Consider the following 20,160-nt stretch of genomic DNA (forward strand, 5'->3'; position numbering starts at 1 on the left):
TGGAGAATTGTAGCCACGAATTCCACAGGCCTTTGGCCCACTGCCAGCCTCTCTCGACTTGGGCCATCTTTTCAATTTGGGTTCTAAGGCTTTCTTTTCTTTTGAGTTCAATGATATGTTCAAAATGACTTTTTAAAAGATGCATTTTATCCAGCATTTTGGGAACTCAGTGGTGGCTGCAATCTTGGTGCCTCAGTGGAACTGCCACGAAAGCCCAAGGCCCACACGCAGGCGCCTCTCTCCAGCGTGAGCAGGGGCAGCACCGAGCTGCAGGTCCAGGCTTGGGACAGAACTCCGACATGGCTCCTCGCAGCCGGGCTGCTCCAGGAGGCCCTTTCCACGTGAGGGGTGCGTCTGCAGCTGACTGGCCGGGACCCGCTGGTCCCCAGGGTCTCTCTATTCATGTCAAAGGGGAGGACCCTGGTCCAGAGCCCGGCCGCGAGATCTGAGCACTGTGAGGAGAATTCGGGTGCCGTCCACATGTGGGCCACCGAACTGAAGATGCCCAGGGTGGAGGTGTCTGAGCCACGCCATCACCCTGACGCCAACACGGCCCTGCCCCCGGCCATGCGCATGGCTGCCTGCTGGCGGAGGGGGTGGGCCTTCTGCCGGGGTGAAGGGGCGGCCACCAGGTGGACGCCAGCCAGGCAGCAGATTAAGAGCCTGGGGCCGGCCAGCCTGGTATTAGGGCCAAGCTGCAGCTTTAGTGATGAGAGGGAATCGGGAGGGGCGTGAGGCCTGGGGATCCGGGAGGGTCCGAACTCTCACTTAGAACCTTCCGGGGGTTTCTGGAACCTCTCAGGACTGTGCTGAGCACGTGATTACCAAGACAAACTACACTCTGCCTGGGGGCTCCAGCCCTTCTCCTGGGGTGTCCCCCAGGCTCCATTACAATGATCCTCGTGTCCTCCTGGGGTCTCTCCTGCCCTGGCCGGCAGGGGAGTGGGTCCCCCGGAGCCCCGGAGCCCCTCTGGGCCCTAGGGGAGCTGGCATGCTGCCACACTCTAGGAATATGAAAGATAGTTTATTGAATCTATGCTTCTCCATTAAAATCTCCAAACATAAAGCTCTGTAACAAACAGCACGACTGTCACCCGTCATATAAATAAAATATACACTGAGATGTACATTATCCACAGGGCGAGGAGCGGCCCGTGCTGAAGGTGACGGACGGACCACAGGGACCAGCTGGAGGAGGTGGCGGCCAGGTCGAGCCTCGGGGCGCAGGGGCAGGGCCACCTAGGGAGGGGGTGGGCGGAAGCGGATCTTCTTGGCTGTTTCCACGTCCGACTTGGCAACCAGAAACCGCATCTTCTGTCCGCCGTGCCGGATCAGGTCCACAGCCCTGCAACCCAGCGAGGGGCAGAGGGCGGCTAGATGAGCTCACTGGGGCTGGGCCAGCCCCTGGGTGGGCAAGCCTCCGGAGGGGACCCCGCCCTCCACCCCCAGCTGTCACCCTGGGCTGTGTGTGAGGGCCCGGCCATCGCCTGCTTCCCTCCCTCCAGGAGGGGTGTGGTGCTCCTACAGCACAGGCGACGTGTTTAGAGTCAGCAGCCCTGGGCCCCCTGAGCTGTGACAGCAGCAGGAATCACAGATCCATGAGGTGCAGCTTGTGCCACCTGGTCCAGAGCCCCCCGCCCCCCGGAACGAGGGCAGGGAAGGGAGAGGCGGCCTCAAGGAGCCAGGCCAGAGGCTCCTCCCTTGTTCCTCTCTAGAATGCTAGGGTAACGGCAGGACCTCTCCCGGGATGGGGAGGAGTAAGCCAGGCTGGGCCAGCGGTGGCCCTGCCCTGGCTGAGCTGTGAGCGGGGAAGTACCTCAGGTAGCTGACGCCCATCAGGCTGCTGCCATTCACCTCCAGGATGCGGTCCCCCAGCGACAGCCGGCCATCGGCCGCCGCAGGGCTGCCCGGGAGCAGGGTCTGGATGTAGAGCCCGGGGGCCCCCAGGGGCGTGTGCTGGGGAGAAGCACAGGCCTCAGGACATGCTGGTGTTCCAGCTAAGGCCACCTCAGTCCCCTCCTTGGCCGAGAGGCCTGGCCTGGCCAAGGCAGGGCTCACTCATGTGGTCATCAGTGGGTCTGCAAGGACAGCACTGGACGCCATCACTGTCCCCAAAGGCCCAGGACAGACACCCCGAGGTCTGAGGATGGAGGCGGAGATGAAAGGTTGGGGGAAGCAGCTGCTGCCTGGGAACCTTTCCCTTTGCTCAAATTATGCGGAGATTCCCCCCCAAGGACCCCAGTGCCAAGCCCTCGGTGGGCCTGCCCACATTCCTCCCCGGCGACCACGCCACTGTGGGCCTATCTTTGGTAGCAGGAAGAGCCGGGGGCCTGCAGGGAGCGGCGATGCCACTCACCATGCCGTCAATTAGGCCCATCCCCAGCCCTGAGGGGCCTCGCTCCAGCTCCACCATGAAGACGTAGCAGAAGTCATCTGTGCTAGAGCTGCAGCTGGAGGGGACTGGAGGGGGCTCGTCTGCAGGCGCCGCACAGCCTCCTGGGGGCGGGAAACAGTGCAGTGGGTGAGACTGCTGTGGCAGCCGTGCCAGCGCCTGTCCCAGGAGTCAGGACCCAGGGACGTCCTGCTCGGCGGCTGCTCCGAAGGGAACAGTGCTCTCATAGCCCCAGCAAGGTGCCCGTTGGGGCAGAACGTCGGTGACAGGGTTGGGCCCATCTGTGGGTGGCCCCTCCGTCCCCCTGCGGTTGCCCCAGGCCAGGCCGGCTGTTTCCAGGGGGCTGAGAGGTGGGCTCTGCTCAGGGCATCAGGCAGAGCCGGGTGTGGTGTGGAGCCACCTCCCGACAGCCCTGGGGGCTCCAGGCCCAGCACGCCAGCTCTGCTGCTCCCGCCTCTGCAGGAGCACCGAGGACGCAGGGGTCAGCACGCGCTACCGAGCTCCGTGCCTGGGACCATGGGCCCAGGGGCTGCTCCGCCCTTCGCTGCCCTTCCAGCCCGTCCAGCTGCACGTGCACACACAAGAGACACACACACTTGCACACATTCATGCACACATGCCCATACACAGCCACACACACTCACCCTGCCTCCTGGTCCTCCACCCCCAGAGGGCTCTGGGCCTGCCTCCCCCTCCTCCTTGGATCCCTGGCCCTTGCATCTTCTCTGAAGCCCAGCACACATCACCTGGGTCCCCTTCCTCTGCCCTGTGCGGAGCCACTCTCTTAGTCCCACGGACGGACGGCTGCGTGTGGCCCAGCGGCCCTGCGCCCTCCTGTGGGCCCTGGAGCCTTTCTGACTGGCGCCCAGGGCTGCCGGCATTCGTGGCAGGTACTGGAAGCCCAGGCTGAGTGTGCACCAGGCCCCTGCGATGGAGTGACCCAGAAGGACCTGCCCAGGAGCCGGGAGGGGCCAGGGGCTGGGCCTCACCTTCCAGAGCGGCACCGCGGGAGCCGCTGGGCCCGTTCCTCCTCCATTCCAGGGGCGAGTTCCCACGGGTGCCACCGCCGGGCTCTGGCCAGTCGGGGACAGCGGGCTCGAGGCCGAGTGGGGTGCTGGGCGGCGTGAGCAGGCACGAGGAGTCCGTGTGCGGGGGGCCGGCCTGGGGGCCCCCACGGCTCACGCGGCCAGGCTGCCTTCCCGGAGGGCCCTGTGCCCGGGGAGCCACAGCAGAAGGCAGCGGGTGCACCAGGCCAGCGTCCCGGGCTCCCCTCCCGGGGTCCCTGGAAGCCACGGGGCAGCTCTGGCCCTCGGGGTGCCCCTCAGGGGCGGGGTGGTGCGGGCCCTGGTGGGAGAGGAGGAGGGCTAAGCAGCAGCCTTCCCACGCGGGGGGAGACCTGAGAGCCCCAGCCTGCGGCAGCCGTACCTAAAGCGCCCAGAACTCCCGGGGCCCTGGAGCCCCAGAGCCCCCCTGAGCTCCGCCCCGGGGGCGGCCGGTACCTCAAGGCCCTCGGGCTGGGGAGGCCCCCCGCCGGGGCCGGGCTTGCTCCGCAGGCTCCAGAGGAAGTGGCGGATGTAGAGAAGGTGCTGGTAGATGCTGTCGTCCGGGCAGTCGGCTTCCAGATCCACCTGGAAGCCCTCGCTCGGCAAAACGATGGGCGGGGGGTTTTCATAGGACTCCAGGACATCCTCTGCGGTGGGGACGGGGACAGCCTGAGGGCCCGGCCCAGGGGTAGCTGCCCACCCCTCGCTTGCCCAGATGCTCCTGCCCCCCCGACGCCGTGGGAACCCAGGGACCAGCAGGTTGACCTACCCAGGAGATGGGTGGGGGGCATCCAGGCCAGGGTGACCCACCCAAACTGTGCTTTCGTCCCTACTGAACCTCAGTGACCACCCCGGAGGAAGCCCAAGGCCCTGGCACCTGGAGCTTGTGCCCCACCCCCAACTCCCCCAGCTCCTGCTGGCCGCGCGGCACCTGAGGTCGCTCAGCCTGAACCTCTGCGCCCCGAGCCGACGCTGCGCCTCCTGGGGCTCCCAGAGCCCATGCTGACTACATCCCCGCTCAGGTCACACGGCCCGTGTGCACGGGGATCTCTGGACAAACGTGAGCACCTTCCAGACAGCACAACTGGCACCCACACTGCGTCCTCGGCTCGGCCCAGAGCCGGCCCTGCACGGGCCTCGGAAATGACCCCGTAAATGGGGAGGGCCCCAAGTGTCCTCCTCAGAGACAGTGTCTGTGTCCCACCCAAGCCCCAGGTGACCCAGGCACGCAAAGAAGGCACTTGAAGCCTGGTCCTGTCTGTATCTTCTACGGCCCTTTAATTTCCCACTGTGCCTGTTATGATGTGTGTAATGCTAATGATAGAGGCGGGTGTCTAACTTATGAAAGTACACCCGTATATACGTCCATCCGGATCCACATGTGTCGCGTGTGTCTTATGTGGCAAGCGTGCTCAGCCTGCGCGATGCCACCCGGTGTGGACCCCGTTCTCTTCCTCGTGGGCCGGGCATGGGGTCAGGCCCCAGCCTCAGACTGGATGAGGGGCGAGGGGGACCTTTGACCTGAGCCTGCAGCTTGGAACCTGGCCATGAACTGTGGGCTCCTTGACCCCCAGCTGTGGAGGTCCGCAGGTCCCCAGGTAGGGGACAGGGCAGGGCACCGAGGAGGCAGATGGCCCAGGGCAGAGGTGCCAGATGCTCTGGGGGCACCTCCAGGGAAGTCCCCCCAGAGGCTCCCCTGCCCCCGCCCCGGCCCCAGGGCGCCCTGCTCCTGCCCCGAGGAGGGGGCTCACCTGATTTGAAGGCATCAGCGCTGTCCTGGGCACCCGGCTCCCACGCACTCATGGGGCCCATGGCCGAGGCCAGCTGGTACTGAGTCAGCAGCCGGTGCAGCTGCGCCGGGCTCAGGGCGGGGAACGCGGCCCGCAAGTTTGCCCAGCTCATCTGGGTGACAAGAAGGAGCTCATGGTCAAAGGCCCCGGGGGGGCACCGCCCCACCCCAGGGAGGGCCTGCCCTCCGGTGCTCTGGGGCTTTTGGACCACACGCTCCAGGCCAGCACACGGGCCCCTAGTGTCCGCACAGGACAGTGAGGCCAATGAGGGGGCAAGGTCAGTGCAGTGGGGCCGCCCCACAGCGGCAGCTCACCCCCACTGCCTCGTGGGCGTCCAGTGGCCGTTCCCGGGAGAGGCTAGCGGGCACCACCCCGAGTGCCCGGATCACCAAACCCGCCCCTCATCACATCACCTCTCATGGCCGAGAAGTGAGGGAAGAGACTCGGGGAAAGTGGAGATGAAATAGGATCCTGGCCTCGTACCTCGGAAGGGAAACCAAGTAGGTTAGAGCCCTGCGTAGAGGCAAGAACTGAGTCATCGAGCTGACACTCGAGCCTGGCTTTCCGAGCCCAGGATGCGGAAAGCTTTCTTAAATAGGACAGACAGTGCGAGCCGGAGGAGAAGGGTGGACGCATATCATTAATTATACTGGTGCAGTCACCCTGCGACGTCGCCCCGTCATCCTGGGACCCCTCTCCTGTCTTGTTTTCTGGACCCCCTTTCACGCTCTCTCAGCTTACCCCCTCATTTCTGAGACAGAGCCTCTAGGAGCTTCCCAAACAGGATGCGCTGGAGGAGCACCAGGAGCCTCGTGTGTGGTGAGGCGTCCCCACTCTGTTGTCACGCTCCGTGACAACGTGGCTGGTCCACACCTGCAGACCGGAGGCTGACTCGCTCCGATCCTGGAAGGCGGCTCCTGTCTTCCAGCTTCCCGTGCTGCCCCTGAGCCGTCGGGAACATTCTGACCACCGATCCTTGGGACGGGTCTGGTTCTCTTCTCTGGAGGGGAGCCTCGGGGATGCTCTGCGTGCTCTGCCCTGAGTCCCCGAGGCTGGCCTGGGTGGCAGTCCCCTTCAGCTCTGCGTGCCCTGCCCTGAGTCCCCGAGGCTGGCCTGGGTGGCAGTCCCCTTCAGCTCTGCGTGCCCTGCCCTGAGTCCCCGAGGCTGGCCTGGGTGGCAGTCCCCTTCAGCTCTGCGTGCCCTGCCCTGAGTCCCCGAGGCTGGCCTGGGTGGCAGTCCCCTTCAGCTCTGCGTGCCCTGCCCTGAGTCCCCGAGGCTGGCCTGGGTGGCAGTCCCCTTCAGCTCTGCGTGCCCTGCCCTGAGTCCCCGAGGCTGGCCTGGGTGGCAGTCCCCTTCAGCTCTGCGTGCCCTGCCCTGAGTCCCCGAGGCTGGCCTGGGTGGCAGTCCCCTTCAGCTCTGCGTGCCCTGCCCTGAGTCCCCGAGGCTGGCCTGGGTGGCAGTCCCCTTCAGCTCTGCGTGCCCTGCCCTGAGTCCCCGAGGCTGGCCTGGGTGGCAGTCCCCTTCAGCTCTGCGTGCCCTGCCCTGAGTCCCTGAGGCTGGCCTGGGTGGGAGTCCGCTTCGGCCGCTGTGCTTTCCCCCACTGGCTGCTCTTCCCTCTGGCAGCTCAGGCCCTGCGGGTCTGGAATGGTCTGGTTTATCTTCACCCTTCGCCACTGGTTCCTCTGCTCCCTGGGGACTCCTGCTGTTTGGACGTTGGGCCTCACTGATTGGTCCTTTAATTTTCCTGCCTTTCTTCCTCTCTCTCTCATTTCTCCCTCCATTGATTTCACTGCCAACATCAAGAGGCCTGTGCTGTGCTTATCAGCCATCTACACTGAAGGGACAATCGCCATCCTAAGGCTGCGTGGGGCAGGGGCGAGGACAGCCCCTGGGGCCCCCACTACCCCAATAGTTCAGGAAGCCCTGTTGGCCGGGAGGAGGCTCTGTGATTTCTCCAGGTCCTAGAATCCTCGCTTCCCCCACGTCTCCGGGGCTGGTGTCGGGAGGACGCCACCATCTGAGCGCCTCCCACTTCCATCTCAGCATCTCTCTGCTTCCCGGGAGATTCCTTGCCTTTATCTTCCAACCCTGCTACTGAATGTGTCACCTCTGCTGTCATACTTTTTTCTTCTTCTTCTCCTCCCCGAAGCTCCCAGTGCATAGTTGTATATTCTAGCTGTGGGTCCTTCTGGCTGTGCTGTGTGGGACGCCCCCTCAGCATGGCTTGATGAGCGGTGCCATGTCCGCGCCCAGGATCCGAACCGCCAGAACCCTGGGCCGCCAAAGCGGAGCACACGAACTTAACCACTCGGCCACGGGGCTGGCCCCCTGTTGTCATAGTTTTAATTTCCAAGAATTCTTTTTGTTCTCTCATTTATAGAATCCTGTGATTACTTTATGGATATATCTTATCTTTATGAGAACATAAATTTTTTTAAGTTTCTTCTGAATAGTCTGCTTCAGGGGAGGCACACCAGGGCCTGAGGCCTATTTGTATAGGGCCCTCAGGCTAAGAATGGTTTTCACATTTTTAAAGGGCTTAAAAAAAACAAAGAAGAATCTTGGACGAAGCCCACATGTGGCCCGCAGCCTGACACAGGTAGTACCCGGCCCTGCAGGAGAAGGGTGCCGACTTCCTGCGTCTCCTCCAGCCTCGCTCCCACTTCTGTCTCTCGTGCTGGAGGCAGTTCACGCTGTTTTAGAGCGGGGGCCAAGTCAGCCTGGCAGCGCCCAGCCTGAGCCCCGGCCTGGCCCCCAGGCCCGCTCAGCTCACCCCGGCCTGGCTGGTTCGCTGTGAAGCCCCAGTGTCAGCGTCCTCCGTCCTCCCCTGGGCTGTCCCTGACTGCCAGGCTGGCCGAGTCAGCCGCCTCCTGCTTGGCGGGCACAGGCCTGAGCCACGCGGGGCAAGCGGGTGGCCACTCCAGCACTCGGTGGGCACCTAGCCACTGGGAAGCCCCCTGTTTCAGGATGAGGTCCCGACTTCCGCAGGCAGACCCTTTGTCTTCAAGGCTCTAAAAACCAGCCCCGGTCCTCTGCTGGGGTGAGGCGGGGCCAGCCCCCAGCTGCACAGGAAGGGGCAGCCGAGAGCCCGCTGCGGCTGTCTCTCCCCGGTCCTATGTGTTATGTGTGGAAGCGCAACATCCAGTGAACTACACGGCTCCGGGGTGCACAGCTCGCTAAGTGTTCGCAAAGGGCACCGCCTGTGTCCCCAGCCCAGGGCGAGGGCAGAGCCCAGGCAGCAGCCCCGGCGGCCTCTGTGGGGCAGGCTCTGTCCTAACCTCCAGCAGCACAGGGGTGCTGGGCCCGGCTCCAGCTCTGGACCACGGGCACCTGGCACTGCGCCTCTGAGCCCGACTCTGGTTTAACACTGAGCTTCACATGCGCCTGCTGCTGCCTGTGACAGTGGCCGCCACATGCCCGCTCCGGGCAGCACGCCCTGGGAGTGAGCGTCCCACCACGTACTTATCCACGACGCTGCTGCGGAGCGGGGGTGGCTGGCAGTCGGGGCAGCTGTGACAGCGCTGCTGTGCCATCCCTGCCTGCTGTGTCAAGTGCAGACAGAAGCAGGCCCACCGGGAGAAGTGCCGGGTGGGGTGTGTGCCTGTGGTCGGCTCCAGCACTGCCCACGGCCCCCCACAGTGCGGTCCATGGGCACCCTCCTCAGGGGGCATGGTACCGGCTTTTCTCATCTTAACCATTCTGATGTCTCTGGTGTGGAAAACACTGTGGTTTTGAGAGACATTTCTCTGATGATGAGCAAAGCTGCTCATCTCTCGTGTGTAATTTCCCTTTCGTATGGTTCCTTCTCAGGTTCTGGTATCAAGGTTGTGCTGGCGTTTTAAAATGAGATGGGATTTCCTCTTTTCCTAGTTTCTGGAAGAATTTGGGTAATAACGGTTTTACTTCTCCCTCTGATGTTTAAAGCAATTCAGCAATGAAACCATCTGGACCTCAAATCTTCTTTGTGGGGAGGTTTTTAAATAACAGATTCCGTTTCTTTAAGAGATACGGGACAATTCAGATTTTCTATTTCCTCTTGTAGCAAGTTTAATAAGTGTTCTTTGTCTTATTTGTTTCGTCTAAATTGTCAAATTTATCAGCATAAAGTTGGTCTTAATATCCTCCATTAATCTTTAAAGAGACTTTCCCCGTTTTATTGAGATAAAATTATTGCTACTAATTTTTAATGTAGGATCTGAATGATGTCACCGTCTTCATTTTTGATATGGCAGTTAGTGTTTTCCACTTTTATTAAACTTTTCAGAGAACCAACTCCTGGCTCTCTTGGTTTTTTCAAACTTTTATTCAACTGTTTAAATAGCTTTTCAAAGAACCCACTCCCTGCATTTGGCTTTTCTCTGTTGTATGCGTGTTTACTGTTTCGTTGATTTTGGCTCTTCTCTAGTACTTTCTTGGGTTTGATTTGCTGTACTTTTTCTTGCTTCACAACCATCATCCTCAGCCTTCTGCTTTTTCTAAGATAGACACTTAAGGCTATAACTTTTCCTCTTGGCACTGCTTTAGCTGCACCTACAGGCTTTGGTGGTGTGCATCTTCCTTGCCACTGACCACCTGGACCCGGTGGGGGCTGCGCTGGGCAGCTTGGTCTCTGCTTGATGCTGCTGCCAGGGTTTCAGCCAAGAGCCTGGTGCTCACTCCCTCAGAGTCCTGAACACTAACACTTGCTCCTCGGCACTGTGAGACTACCACAGTTCCACTCTGCTTTCAACAAAGCCCTTCCCATCCCAGGCCCTGGAGCTTCAGAATTTCGGCACATGTCATGAGGGGAAACCACCACACAACTCAGGCCCCTCAAGTACCTCGCGTCTGTCTCTCTGGCCCATGAGGTGGCCACGGCTGTGCGGGCTCTCCTCCCCAGCTCCGGCCCCTGCCTGGATGAAGCCTGGATCCTCGGCCTCACACAGATCCTGCCCTGGACGATGCCAGTGCCCCACAGGAAAGGCAGCACAGGCGAGCTCCTGGGGCCCCTCAGCGGCTCAGTCCCCCTCCGTCCCACTGCTTCAGGGGCCCTCTGATACAGGACTTCATGTGTCGTCTTCCTCCTTCCTCCCTCAGCACAGGCACAGCCTCACCCCAAGCAACTGGACCCACCGGGCAGCCAGGGCGTTAGAGCTTTCCACAAGGTCCCTGGCGCTCCTCCTCCGCCTCGGCCACCCCCACCACGGCCTCCAGAGGCACCCGGCACTCGTGCTCCCTGAGCCCGTCAGTGGCTGCGTGGTACACGGGGCTGCCTCTCAGATCCGCCGAGGCAGGTGCCAGTCAGCCCTCTGCTTCCAGCCTCCAAACGTCGTTTCTGCGCCCTCTCCGTTTTCTCCGTCCTTACTGGCTCTGCCATTACAAAGCTCGGCTGTGCGTTGGTTTAGTGACGGTTGGGGAGAAAGCAAACTGAATTCATGTTCAATCTGCGATCCCTCCCCAGACGTCCCCTGTCTCTGAATTTTCTCTAGTGAATCCGTGCTTCCCTTTTAGAATTAAAAAAATTAGTAACTTAAAAAAAAGACACTTGAGCAAGACATACAGTTCCTGATGCGTGGTGGATTCTGAATATCTGCTGAAGGGTCAACGGTTCCTGGAACCAGGCTGTGTGACCTCCGCTTGGCCACCAGGAAGCAGAGTCACCAGCAGCCTCCCTCCGAGGTGGCTGTGAGGGTAAAGGAGCGCCATTCGCACCCCGCAGACGCTCACTGGCCGCAGCTCTGGCTGCTACTGGTCACAGCAGTGACGAGACACCGATGAGACTTTCTGTTCTGCTCCTGGGGCACAGGTGGAGTGCTCCACTTTTTATACCAAACTGGAAGGTCCTCTGTCCCCTCGTGAAGATCACGTGACGCTGGTTACACTGCAGTCGGCTCAGGACTTTGCCTGGAGACGGCAGATGGGCTACATGACCCGTTTGGTTCAAATGTTCACTCCCAGGTGGCCCAGAGTGCAGGCTTCATCCTGGGCTGCCCTGCAAACCCCATCACCATCACTCCTGGGGCACCATCCATGTCCATGCCAGGCAGGAAAGGAATACCACTGGTTCGGCTCATTGATTCTCTGGGAGGACTGTGTCGGGCGGCTGGTGAGGGAGGTGACACACTAGCTGCCTGTTGCTGTTGTCACAAATGACGAGCCACACAGACATCTAATCTTACAGCTCTGGGGATCAGACATCCAGCACGGGTTGCACAGGGCTAAAATCCAGGTATGGGCAGGGCTGCGTTCCTTCCGGGGTCTCCAGGGCAGGATGCGTTTCCCGGCTCATGTAGGTTGTCAGAATTCAGTTCCTTGAAGCTGTACGACCGAGGTCCAGGTTTCTGTGCTGGCCTTCGCCTGAGGGCCGTCCCCAGCTCGTGGAGGCCGCTGCACTCCTTGGCCACGGCCCCTTCCTCCAAGAACACAGCCAGCAGCAGCGGCTTGAGCCCTCTTTTTCCTCTGTCCTGTCTGTCTGACCCCCTCTTCTGCCTCCCGCCTCCACTTTTAAGGACTCGTGACTACACAGGGCCCACGGGGTCACCAGGGGCAATCTCCTCATCTCAGGGTCCTGAAGCTTAATCACACCTGCAGAGCCCCTGGGCCATGTGGGTCACACAGCCTCAGGTCAGGGACTAGACACAGACAACTTAGGGGCCATTGTTCAGGTGGGAACAGCTGGGGAAGGGAAACAGCTCTGCGAGCTCTCTGAGGCCCAGAAGCCAGGTCCCCGGATCCTGGCCTGGTGTGCAAGCCCGTGACCCAAGAGCGACAACACGTGGCCCGCGACCCTCCGCCCCACTGCACTTGTGGGTCTCCCACGCTCTCTGCGCCCCTCCTACCTGGATAAGCTGGGCACTGGGCGTGGCCAGCAGGTTGAGCGTGCAGGAAAGCTTCCGGAAGAAGTGCTCGCCGGCCTCCCCAAAGCCGGCACTCCGCGTCCACTCCAGGAGCTGCTGCAGGCGGGCGCAGGCCTGGACGCCTCGGGGCCAGTGGAAGCAACTCAGAGAGGGACCTTGGGAGGCAGGGGGGCACTGCCTGGGCCACTCCTCACAGAGCAGCTGCACTGCCCACCCTCCCCCAGAGGGAGCCGGGCCCCAGCTGGCCCCCAGCACCTGCCCTCCCCCCCGCTCCAGGCCTCTGAGGACAGACACAGGAGGCGGGAGGTTAAGGTGGGACGGCAGGGAGGGGCTGTGACAGCCACTGGATCCCCAGAGCAAAGGGGCATGGTCCAGGCCTTCAGTCAAGACGCCTTGCTCCCACCCCTCCAGCCCTGCAGACCCAGCAGTGCCCTGGGTGGAATTCTCTGGTGCACTGGGCCCGGGGCAGGGCGACGGAGGAACTTCTGCAAGGAGGGGAGTTGGGCCTTGGCGCAGCGAGGAAGGGTCAAAGGTCACATCACTTCCCTGAGCCTGCCCCTCCCCTCTCACAGGGCCTGTGGGGCTGTGTGGGGATAAAACAGACCAGGAAAGGCCCCAGGGGCCCTGTGCAGACCCCCCAGCCCCACCCCACCCTGGGGCCTCTGGCTCCTGCTCCTGCAGGAGCTCATTCTGCAACACGTCCTCCTCCCCGGGCCTCAGCCAGCCTCCCCGCCATGGCACAGCCCTGACCGCCACTGAGCAAGACGCCCTGACCCTGGCGGAGCCGGTGTCGGGAGGGCGCCGAGGGCTCAGAGCGCCCGCCTCCAAGGGGAACATGCAGGTATCTCCTGCAGGAGGATGGGTCCCCGGCCGCCCAGGCCCTCACCCCTGTCCAGGAGCTGGTTGAAGAGCAGAGTGCTGGAGAAGAAGAAGAGGTAGGCCAGCACCTGGGACGCGATCTCGGGGTGCACCCGGAACTGCCGCAGGAGGTCCAGGGCGGCCTGGTACACGGACACGACGCGCCGCAGCTCCTCGGGCAGCTGGGGAGCCGAGCACCAGCTCTCCCGGCGCTCCGACTGGAAAGGGGGGCACTCCAGCAGGGCCGGGAGGCAAACGTACAGGGTCTGGGGGCGAGAGGCAGACGCAGCACCATCAGCCCGGCCCGGGGCCCCGAGCTCCTGGCTCGGCCACATCCCACATCTGTTGGACAGGATGCCCCTGGGACGGCACCCCCGGCACCACGAGCACCCCTCACCAGAGCTGAGCCAGATGCAGCTCCCTGGGGGTTGAGGCGCCTGCCTGGGGGAAGGCCCCTAAGGGGACCACATTCTGTGCAGAACGACAGGTGCTCACACTCTTCTCAGGGGCGACTGGGCATCCACAGCTGGCCCCCAGAAATAAACAGTTGTCACTCGGCCAGTGCCCCACAAAGGGACCCCAGGATGCTGTGTCAAGGGCAGTGCACGCCCCACTCGGGCCCCAGGGCAGATCAGAGCATGCGGGGCGGAGGAGTGGGCTCCTGCCTGGCCAGCCAGGATGCAACCTCAGAATCCTTCTCAACACAGGGCCCCAGCAGCCAGTGTTCATGACCACATTGCTGGTTTACTCCACCATCTGAACTCCATTTGGAACAAATAGGGGTCATCTTCTTCTCCAGTCACTATCCCCAAAGTGCCTTATCCAGCCTCTTCCTTCCCACTGGACAATCACCCACACCATCCACCCGAGTTAAACCTCAGTCTCAGTGAGTCCCTCAGGCTCCCCCCGCAGGGGCCGCCTGCCTCGGGGCACCTCCTCTCCCCACTCTCTCTCCTGCCCCGTGCACTGGGTGGGGATAAGCGGCTCCTCCTTACCTGGCAGCTCTGGTCACCGTGATGGCCACCAGGGCCCACAGGGCACACATACCCATCTCTCAGGGCCCTCAGGCACCCCTTGCTGCCTGGCCCCTGGCCTGGGCTCCTCCAAGCCCCCTGGGCTTTCCTCGCTGGTAGGCAAGGGCTCGGGCACTTCCCGGGGGTCCACAGGGGTCCACAGGGCCTGTGCCCTGGCCGTGCCCACACGAGGGAAGGGGCTGTCCCTCTCCCCACTGGCCAGGCCCGCTCGCCCCGATCAGGTAGGAACAGCACCATCAACGGGGTGGACGCTGGGCTTGCCTTTTTGCCAATCAATCTCCAGAAGTGACCCTCTGGGGTCCCCCTGGGCCAGCTGGTGGGGTGAGGGGTAGGTGAAAGGCCACAGTGCCCTCCAGAGGCCAATGGCTCACGGCCAACAACCCCTCCTCACAGCGCTGGGCTTTGTAGGGTGCGACCGCGAGGGGCACCTCGAGGGGGTCTTCCGTAACTGGGAGCTCTCTTTAGAATGTAGGGTGACTATTACCATCCCATGTGGTCTCTGAATAGACTGGATCAGCAGGCCCCCCCCTAGTGACAGCTGCGTTGATGGACGCCTGTACACCGACCTGCTGACCCTCAACCCGCTCAGCCAAGGATGCTGCAAAACCCAGTGTCCAGAGGGAACCACGGCTCGGAAAGGTGACAGCCAGGCCAGGAGGCTGCAGACAGCGCAGAGCTGCAGGTGTGGCTCGGCCCTGAGTCCAGAGACCCTGACACCGGCTCAGTGACTGACGGGGTCTGGGGGCCACGAGCTGCTGCCCACCCCCTCAGGGCGCTGGGACAGCGTGCCCAGGGCAAAGAGCCTGGCACTGCCGCGGGTCCATTCCGCCTCTCAAATCATCTTCCCCGGGGTAGCCGCCCCCCATCTCTCCACACTGCTGGCCCCAGGTCGGGGGACGGCTCATGCGACAAGTAACAGCCAGCGAGCATGGGGAGGAACCAGAGGCCAGGGCTCAGGGGGGCCGAGGCGGCCGGTTCAGAGCCCACAATCCTGGGGTGACGGGTGTGGAAAGCTCCTCGCTCGCCCCCGGGCCCCCACACTCCCAGGAGGGCCGCGAGGACTCGCCCAGCCGCGCCCTACCTTGGACACATAGTAGACGCACTGCTGGAAGGCGTACAGGATGACCTCCTCCAGCACCGCCATGGCCTCCTCGCTGGCCGTCAGGGTGCAGGAGAACAGCGACTCCTTCGAGCCTGTGGGGACACAGCAGCACGACGTCACCGCGCGAGGCGGCTGGGCCTCAGTGCACGCAGGAACCTTCTGGAACACAGTGACCTCACACACCGGCCCAGTTATCTCCCGAGTGCCCTCGCCCGACGCGCCCATCTTGGCTTTGGAAAACAAGCCAAAGTCACAGAGCAGGCCCGGCCGACCCCCACCCCGCCCACCACGCCCTCCCAGGGGTCCCCGGGGTCCCGAGATGCTGAATGGCGCGGCTGAGAAGCCCCAGTACCGCGCTTCCGACAGCTGAATCCACACCAAGCACGTCAGGAGCTCAGTAACCAACAGATTCTGGAGAGCTTTTCTGCGAGAACCAACTGCCCCCACAGTGGCAGATTCCCACCCGATTCCCACGGCTCACTTCCCACTCAGGACACAGGTCAAAGGACACCTGGCTGAAGCTCCTAAGGAGACCGTCGCTCCCTGGAATTGTGACATTTTTCCGAGAAGGGAGAAACCCTACTGTCTGTGTCCCCCGCTCTCCCCCCAGCGCCCAGAGAGGCTGCAGGAAGACGCCGCTGTGTCTTGGGCACAGAGCAGAGACCCCGGACCCTCAACAGCACGGGAGAGGGAACCCCGGCTCTGCGTGGGCAGGGGAACAACAGGCCCGAGGGTGGCCTCCCCAGGCTGGGGCAGCTGCCAGGCAGCTATGGCCGGAGCTAAGACTCGGGGGCTGCCGGGAGCCTGCCCAGCGGGGCTGGGTGTCAGCAGACATCAGGTGGTCCCTTCCCTCTGGGAGGGGTTTCTGTAAAGGCAGGGGTCCAAACTGGTAACAGGGTCCCCAAGACCAGATGCCTCCAACAGGGCGGACCCACCGAGGAGGCCTCCCAGAATGTGGGGAGCCATGTGGTGTCAGTGCTGGGGGTCCCCAGCACTCAGGGGAAGAGACTGGACGCTGGATGCCCTCCTTGGTCCTTTGCCCTCTGAAACCCTCAATTCTTCACCACCAGGAGCTGCAGGCCAGTGGCCGCGGCGCCATGTCCAGTGCAGGCAGCCGGGGCCTTCGTGCTGAGCCCCGTCTGAGCCCTCCCAGAGCCTGGCCTGCAGGGTCTTGTCTGGGTTGTGGGTGGGGGTCTCCCTGGGGACCCTGGCGGGGTCTGGCTGCTCCCTGCAGCCTCACTGGGCCTCGGGGGAGGGGCAAATGAGGAGATTTGAGGGGTCCTGGGTCTGCGGGAGCAAGAGGCTGTGCCCTTTCCTCCAGAAGGCTCCAGGCCTAGAGAAACACGCAAGGCTGGCCTACTGCCCCCGGAACATGAGCAGACCGAACATGTGGCAGCCAGTGGGAACCCCAGCTCCCAACCTCTCACCGCAGCAGGGCCTGCGCACGGGCTGGGTGCTGACCGTGGGGCCCCCACACCACTGCCGGGCTGAGAGAGCAGACCCACCCCCTCGCGTGGCCACGAGGGGCTCTGGAGGGAGCAGGGATGGCAGAAAGAGGCCGAGGCGGGATTCCGCAGAGCGCCAAGCGGGGTGGCTCCCAGCAGGGCCATGCGGATCTCCCTGGTGGCATCTAAAGGCCACCTGAACACTTCTCCCTGTGCTGTGGGCTCTGCGGGGGTTCTGGCTGAGCTTACGCCCTCAGGGACTCCCTCCCTCCGTTACTTGCTCCCAAGGCCCCAGGACGGAGCTGCCCCTCAGGCACCCGAGGAACCCACCCCCCCAAGCCTGCGGGCACAGAGGCAGGGCCTCGAAGACCGACAGGGGAGTTGTGAACGGATAAAACAAACACCCCCCCTTATATGGGCTGACTCTCATCTGCCCGTGCAGACGAGGCCTCCTGGATCAGAGCTCGGACAAAAAAGGTTGTTTGGGGAATGAAAACGCGATTTTTCCAGCTTTCAGGACATGACATCTCTGTTTTTAGAATTCTTCCCACAGAGATTTCCTGCTGAGGGTCAGGAGGCCGAAACGCCTGCCCTAACCTCCCCTTCGCCCTCCGCTGATGCTGCTTTTCCTCTGCGCTCTCTAGCGCCTGCACGGCACAGGGCATGGTTGCTGGGACGCTCAGGTCCCGCGTGGTGGCCCGGCCGCGTGGTCCCAGGGTGGGCAGTGGCGGGACCGGGCGTCCACGAGCTCACCCTCCCAGCACCGACTGGGCCCCAACGGCATCCCGGCCCGGGCCCAAAAATAACTTCCTCCCAGGAGCAGAGGCAGCAGCTAAGGAAGCGGAGCCCCACCAACCCCAAGCGGCTTTTCCCACGGAAACCAGCCAAACACAGGGTCCCTGTGTAGGACGGATGCCCTAACTCAGTGGGGTCTCGGGACCACAACCTCTCGATATGCATCTGAAATAAGCCCAGATGAGAAGGGGCGTCAGCAGGACTTGCCCAAAAGTCACGGGGCGGTCGGTTCTCCCAGCTGACTTTCTGCTGGACCCAAAGTAAACGGGCCTCCCCACCCACACCCCTGACCTCCTGACATCCCGCACGGAGGGACAACATGCACTGGGAGACAAGCCAGAGGCCCAGGTGCTCGCTGGCCAATGCCAAGTGCAGAAGTCTCCTCCACTCGGAGCCACTGGGGCGCCCGCAACGTGGGTCCTGGGCGGCTGGGGCCTCTGAGGGGACAAGTGGGCTGGAGAGAGGTGATGAGGGCCTCGCAGGCAGCGGGGCACTGAGCTGCCTGCCTGGACCCCAGAGCGCCCCGCGCAGGGCGGGCCCACGGCTGGAGGGGCCTTGGCTTCGGAGACGAGACGCGTGCACATGCAGTCGTTTATGTGACCTTCGGGGGAAAAAGCCAGACAACAGGTCTGCTTCGGCCCCAGGCCTCCCGGACAGAGAAAGCAGCTGCCCCACCCTGGGAGGTCTCACCAGGCGCCTTTCACAACAAGGGACAGAGGCAACAGGCCAGCGGGCCTGGAATGCCCCCGGACGCTGAGGGATCAAAGCTGCCCTCCACATATCCACGGAAGCCCAGATTCCCGGCCCAGGAGCCCAAGAGTTCCCACCGGCGTCCACTGTGGGGTTGGGGTAAGGAGATGCCAAGAAGCCACAACGACAAGAGGAAAGTAGGGAGACCGGCTGGCTCCGCTCCCTCACCCTGCAATCCCTCGACCCGGCTTGGACCCCACAGGGCCGGCTCAGCTGGGCTCCCCAGGGACCAAGTGGGCACAGGCCTCCTGAAGCACACAGCAGGACAGTCCACACGGTGCAGACCACCGCCCCTCCCACCGGCCGCCAAGAGCCCCCCTCGCAGGAAATCCAGCCCTTCGCCGTCGGGGCCCCAGCAGGTCCCAGCCGAGCAGGCGAGGTCCAGGGCCTCCTCCTGACGTCGCTCTCGCGGGCTCTTTCACACGGAGCCCATGGCCACCTCCCGGGAGACACGGCTGAGCACACAGAGACGCTGCACAGTGTCCAGCAGCCCTGCCCCCGCCCTCCTGGCTTCCCTCCCGGCTCCGAGGGCAGCCTCCCGCTGTAGCTGGGGCCTCAAAGCCGGGCCGCCCAGCCCCGCCTGCTCGGGGTCCCCTACGCTTCTGGGGCAGGCCGGGGTCAGGCTGGGGACGGGCCGGGGCCCACAAACGGGAGGGAGGGAAGTGAGCAGCTTTGGTTTTGCCACGGCAGAGCATGGGGATGTGGGACAAAACCAAGCTCAACCATGTGAGGCTGTGGCCCAGCCGCTGGGTGCCTGGCTGTCACACCCTGTCCTACCGTGGGACGGTCCTGCCGCTCCTTCCGGGCTCCGTTCCAGCACCCAGCCCGCCTCTGCAGCCCCTGCACAGCCCTCGTGAGACACACACCAGCTGAATCCCACCGGGGGCCAGATGCCACCTTCTTCATGAAGCCCTCCCAGACTGCCCCCGTCAGACTCACTCTTTCAACTTAGTGTTTTCAGCATCCACACTGTATTCCATAAATTCTAAGATGCACATTTTGCCCTCCTTTTAGTCTCTGATGGCAACAAGCATCACACAATTTTACAACTCTCCTGGGGAGCGTGCTTGCTTTCTGAAACAGTGGTGCATCTTGAATGGTGGTGGCTGAGGGCCGACGCGCCGCCCTCTCTACGGTGCCCAGTGGTGCCCTGTGTCCCCCGGCCTCCCCCAGCAGGACACAGGGCAGCTGCACCAAGTGCACAGAAGGACAAGGACAAAGGGGCCAGACTAGCCCAGCCATCGGCGTCTCCTCCCTCTCAGAGGAAGCCCCGACACAAATCCACCTCTGTTCTGGCGTCCGACCCGACCCTGAAACGGTGAGGCGACGCCACGCCCAGCCCGCTCACTCCGCCCCCCGGGAGCGCAGCAGCCGTACCCGTGACGTCCAGCTCCTCCTCCAGGCTCTGCATGTAGAGCGGGCACTGCTGCTGTATGAAGAACAGGAGCTCGACGGAGTTGGACATCCAGAAGAGGATGTGCTGCAGGTCTGGCACGAGGCCCGCCATGCTGACGCCGCCCAGCGACAGGGGCTCCTGGCTGCCGAGAGAGAGAGGGGCTGAGGTTACGCTCGGAGGGGCCCCGTCACCGCGGGAGGCCGAATCTGCTGCTCTGCACAGGAAGACGGTAGTTTCAATAACTAACAAAAGCCACTACGATTTGTCAACCTGCCAACGTCAGGCTGGGAAACCAGATACAGACACCCACCCTGCTTGACACCTGACGGCCAGAGGCGCAGCCACACACCTGAGCAGGAAGAGCCACCAGGGGCCACAGAAAGAGCTCCCACTGCCAGGCACTGCCCGTGTCCGTCGCCTGCTGAGGCCTCGTCCCCCCATGTCCATCCCCTGCTGAGGCCTCATCCCCCACCGTGACCATCCCCTGCTGGGCAGCCCGCATGGGCCGAGCGGACCTGAGGCTCCAGTCCTCCCGCTCCTCTTGAGCCTGCAGTGTTGCTCTCTCTGATGTAACTTCACTTTTGTCGACAAACAATGTGCCCTCTCTCTGTCCTGCTCCCGGGGAGGGAAGGAAGTGGTACCCGATTGCAGCTCCCGGTTTCCACCGCTCGGTCGGTCAGCCACCACAGCACCTGCCCATCAGCAGAGCTCTGAGCCCT

At 62.9% G+C, this 20,160-nt stretch overlaps 1 protein-coding gene across 3 annotated transcripts in view; it reads right to left on the reverse strand.

Annotated features, from left to right (window-relative positions):
* Positions 1 to 1,005: 1,005 nt before the first annotated feature.
* The window catches only part of RADIL (Rap associating with DIL domain), a 69,726-nt gene continuing 50,571 nt past the window's right edge, over positions 1,006 to 20,160 (reverse strand). For all 3 annotated transcript variants that reach the window (XM_023655187.2, XM_070230692.1, XM_023655188.2), the window contains 10 exons: positions 19,423 to 19,583; positions 15,035 to 15,147; positions 12,948 to 13,185; positions 12,044 to 12,216; positions 5,187 to 5,337; positions 3,892 to 4,082; positions 3,382 to 3,736; positions 2,357 to 2,496; positions 1,817 to 1,956; positions 1,006 to 1,345 (listed from right to left, as the gene is read on the reverse strand). In XM_023655187.2, coding sequence (XP_023510955.2) covers positions 1,240 to 1,345; positions 1,817 to 1,956; positions 2,357 to 2,496; positions 3,382 to 3,736; positions 3,892 to 4,082; positions 5,187 to 5,337; positions 12,044 to 12,216; positions 12,948 to 13,185; positions 15,035 to 15,147; positions 19,423 to 19,583 — 1,768 coding nt within the window. In that variant the 3' untranslated portion in view covers positions 1,006 to 1,239. The remainder of the gene's footprint in view (positions 1,346 to 1,816; positions 1,957 to 2,356; positions 2,497 to 3,381; positions 3,737 to 3,891; positions 4,083 to 5,186; positions 5,338 to 12,043; positions 12,217 to 12,947; positions 13,186 to 15,034; positions 15,148 to 19,422; positions 19,584 to 20,160) is intronic.

This window comes from Equus caballus, chromosome 13 (assembly GCF_041296265.1).
Source record: "Equus caballus isolate H_3958 breed thoroughbred chromosome 13, TB-T2T, whole genome shotgun sequence".
Lineage (NCBI taxonomy): Eukaryota > Metazoa > Chordata > Mammalia > Perissodactyla > Equidae > Equus > Equus caballus.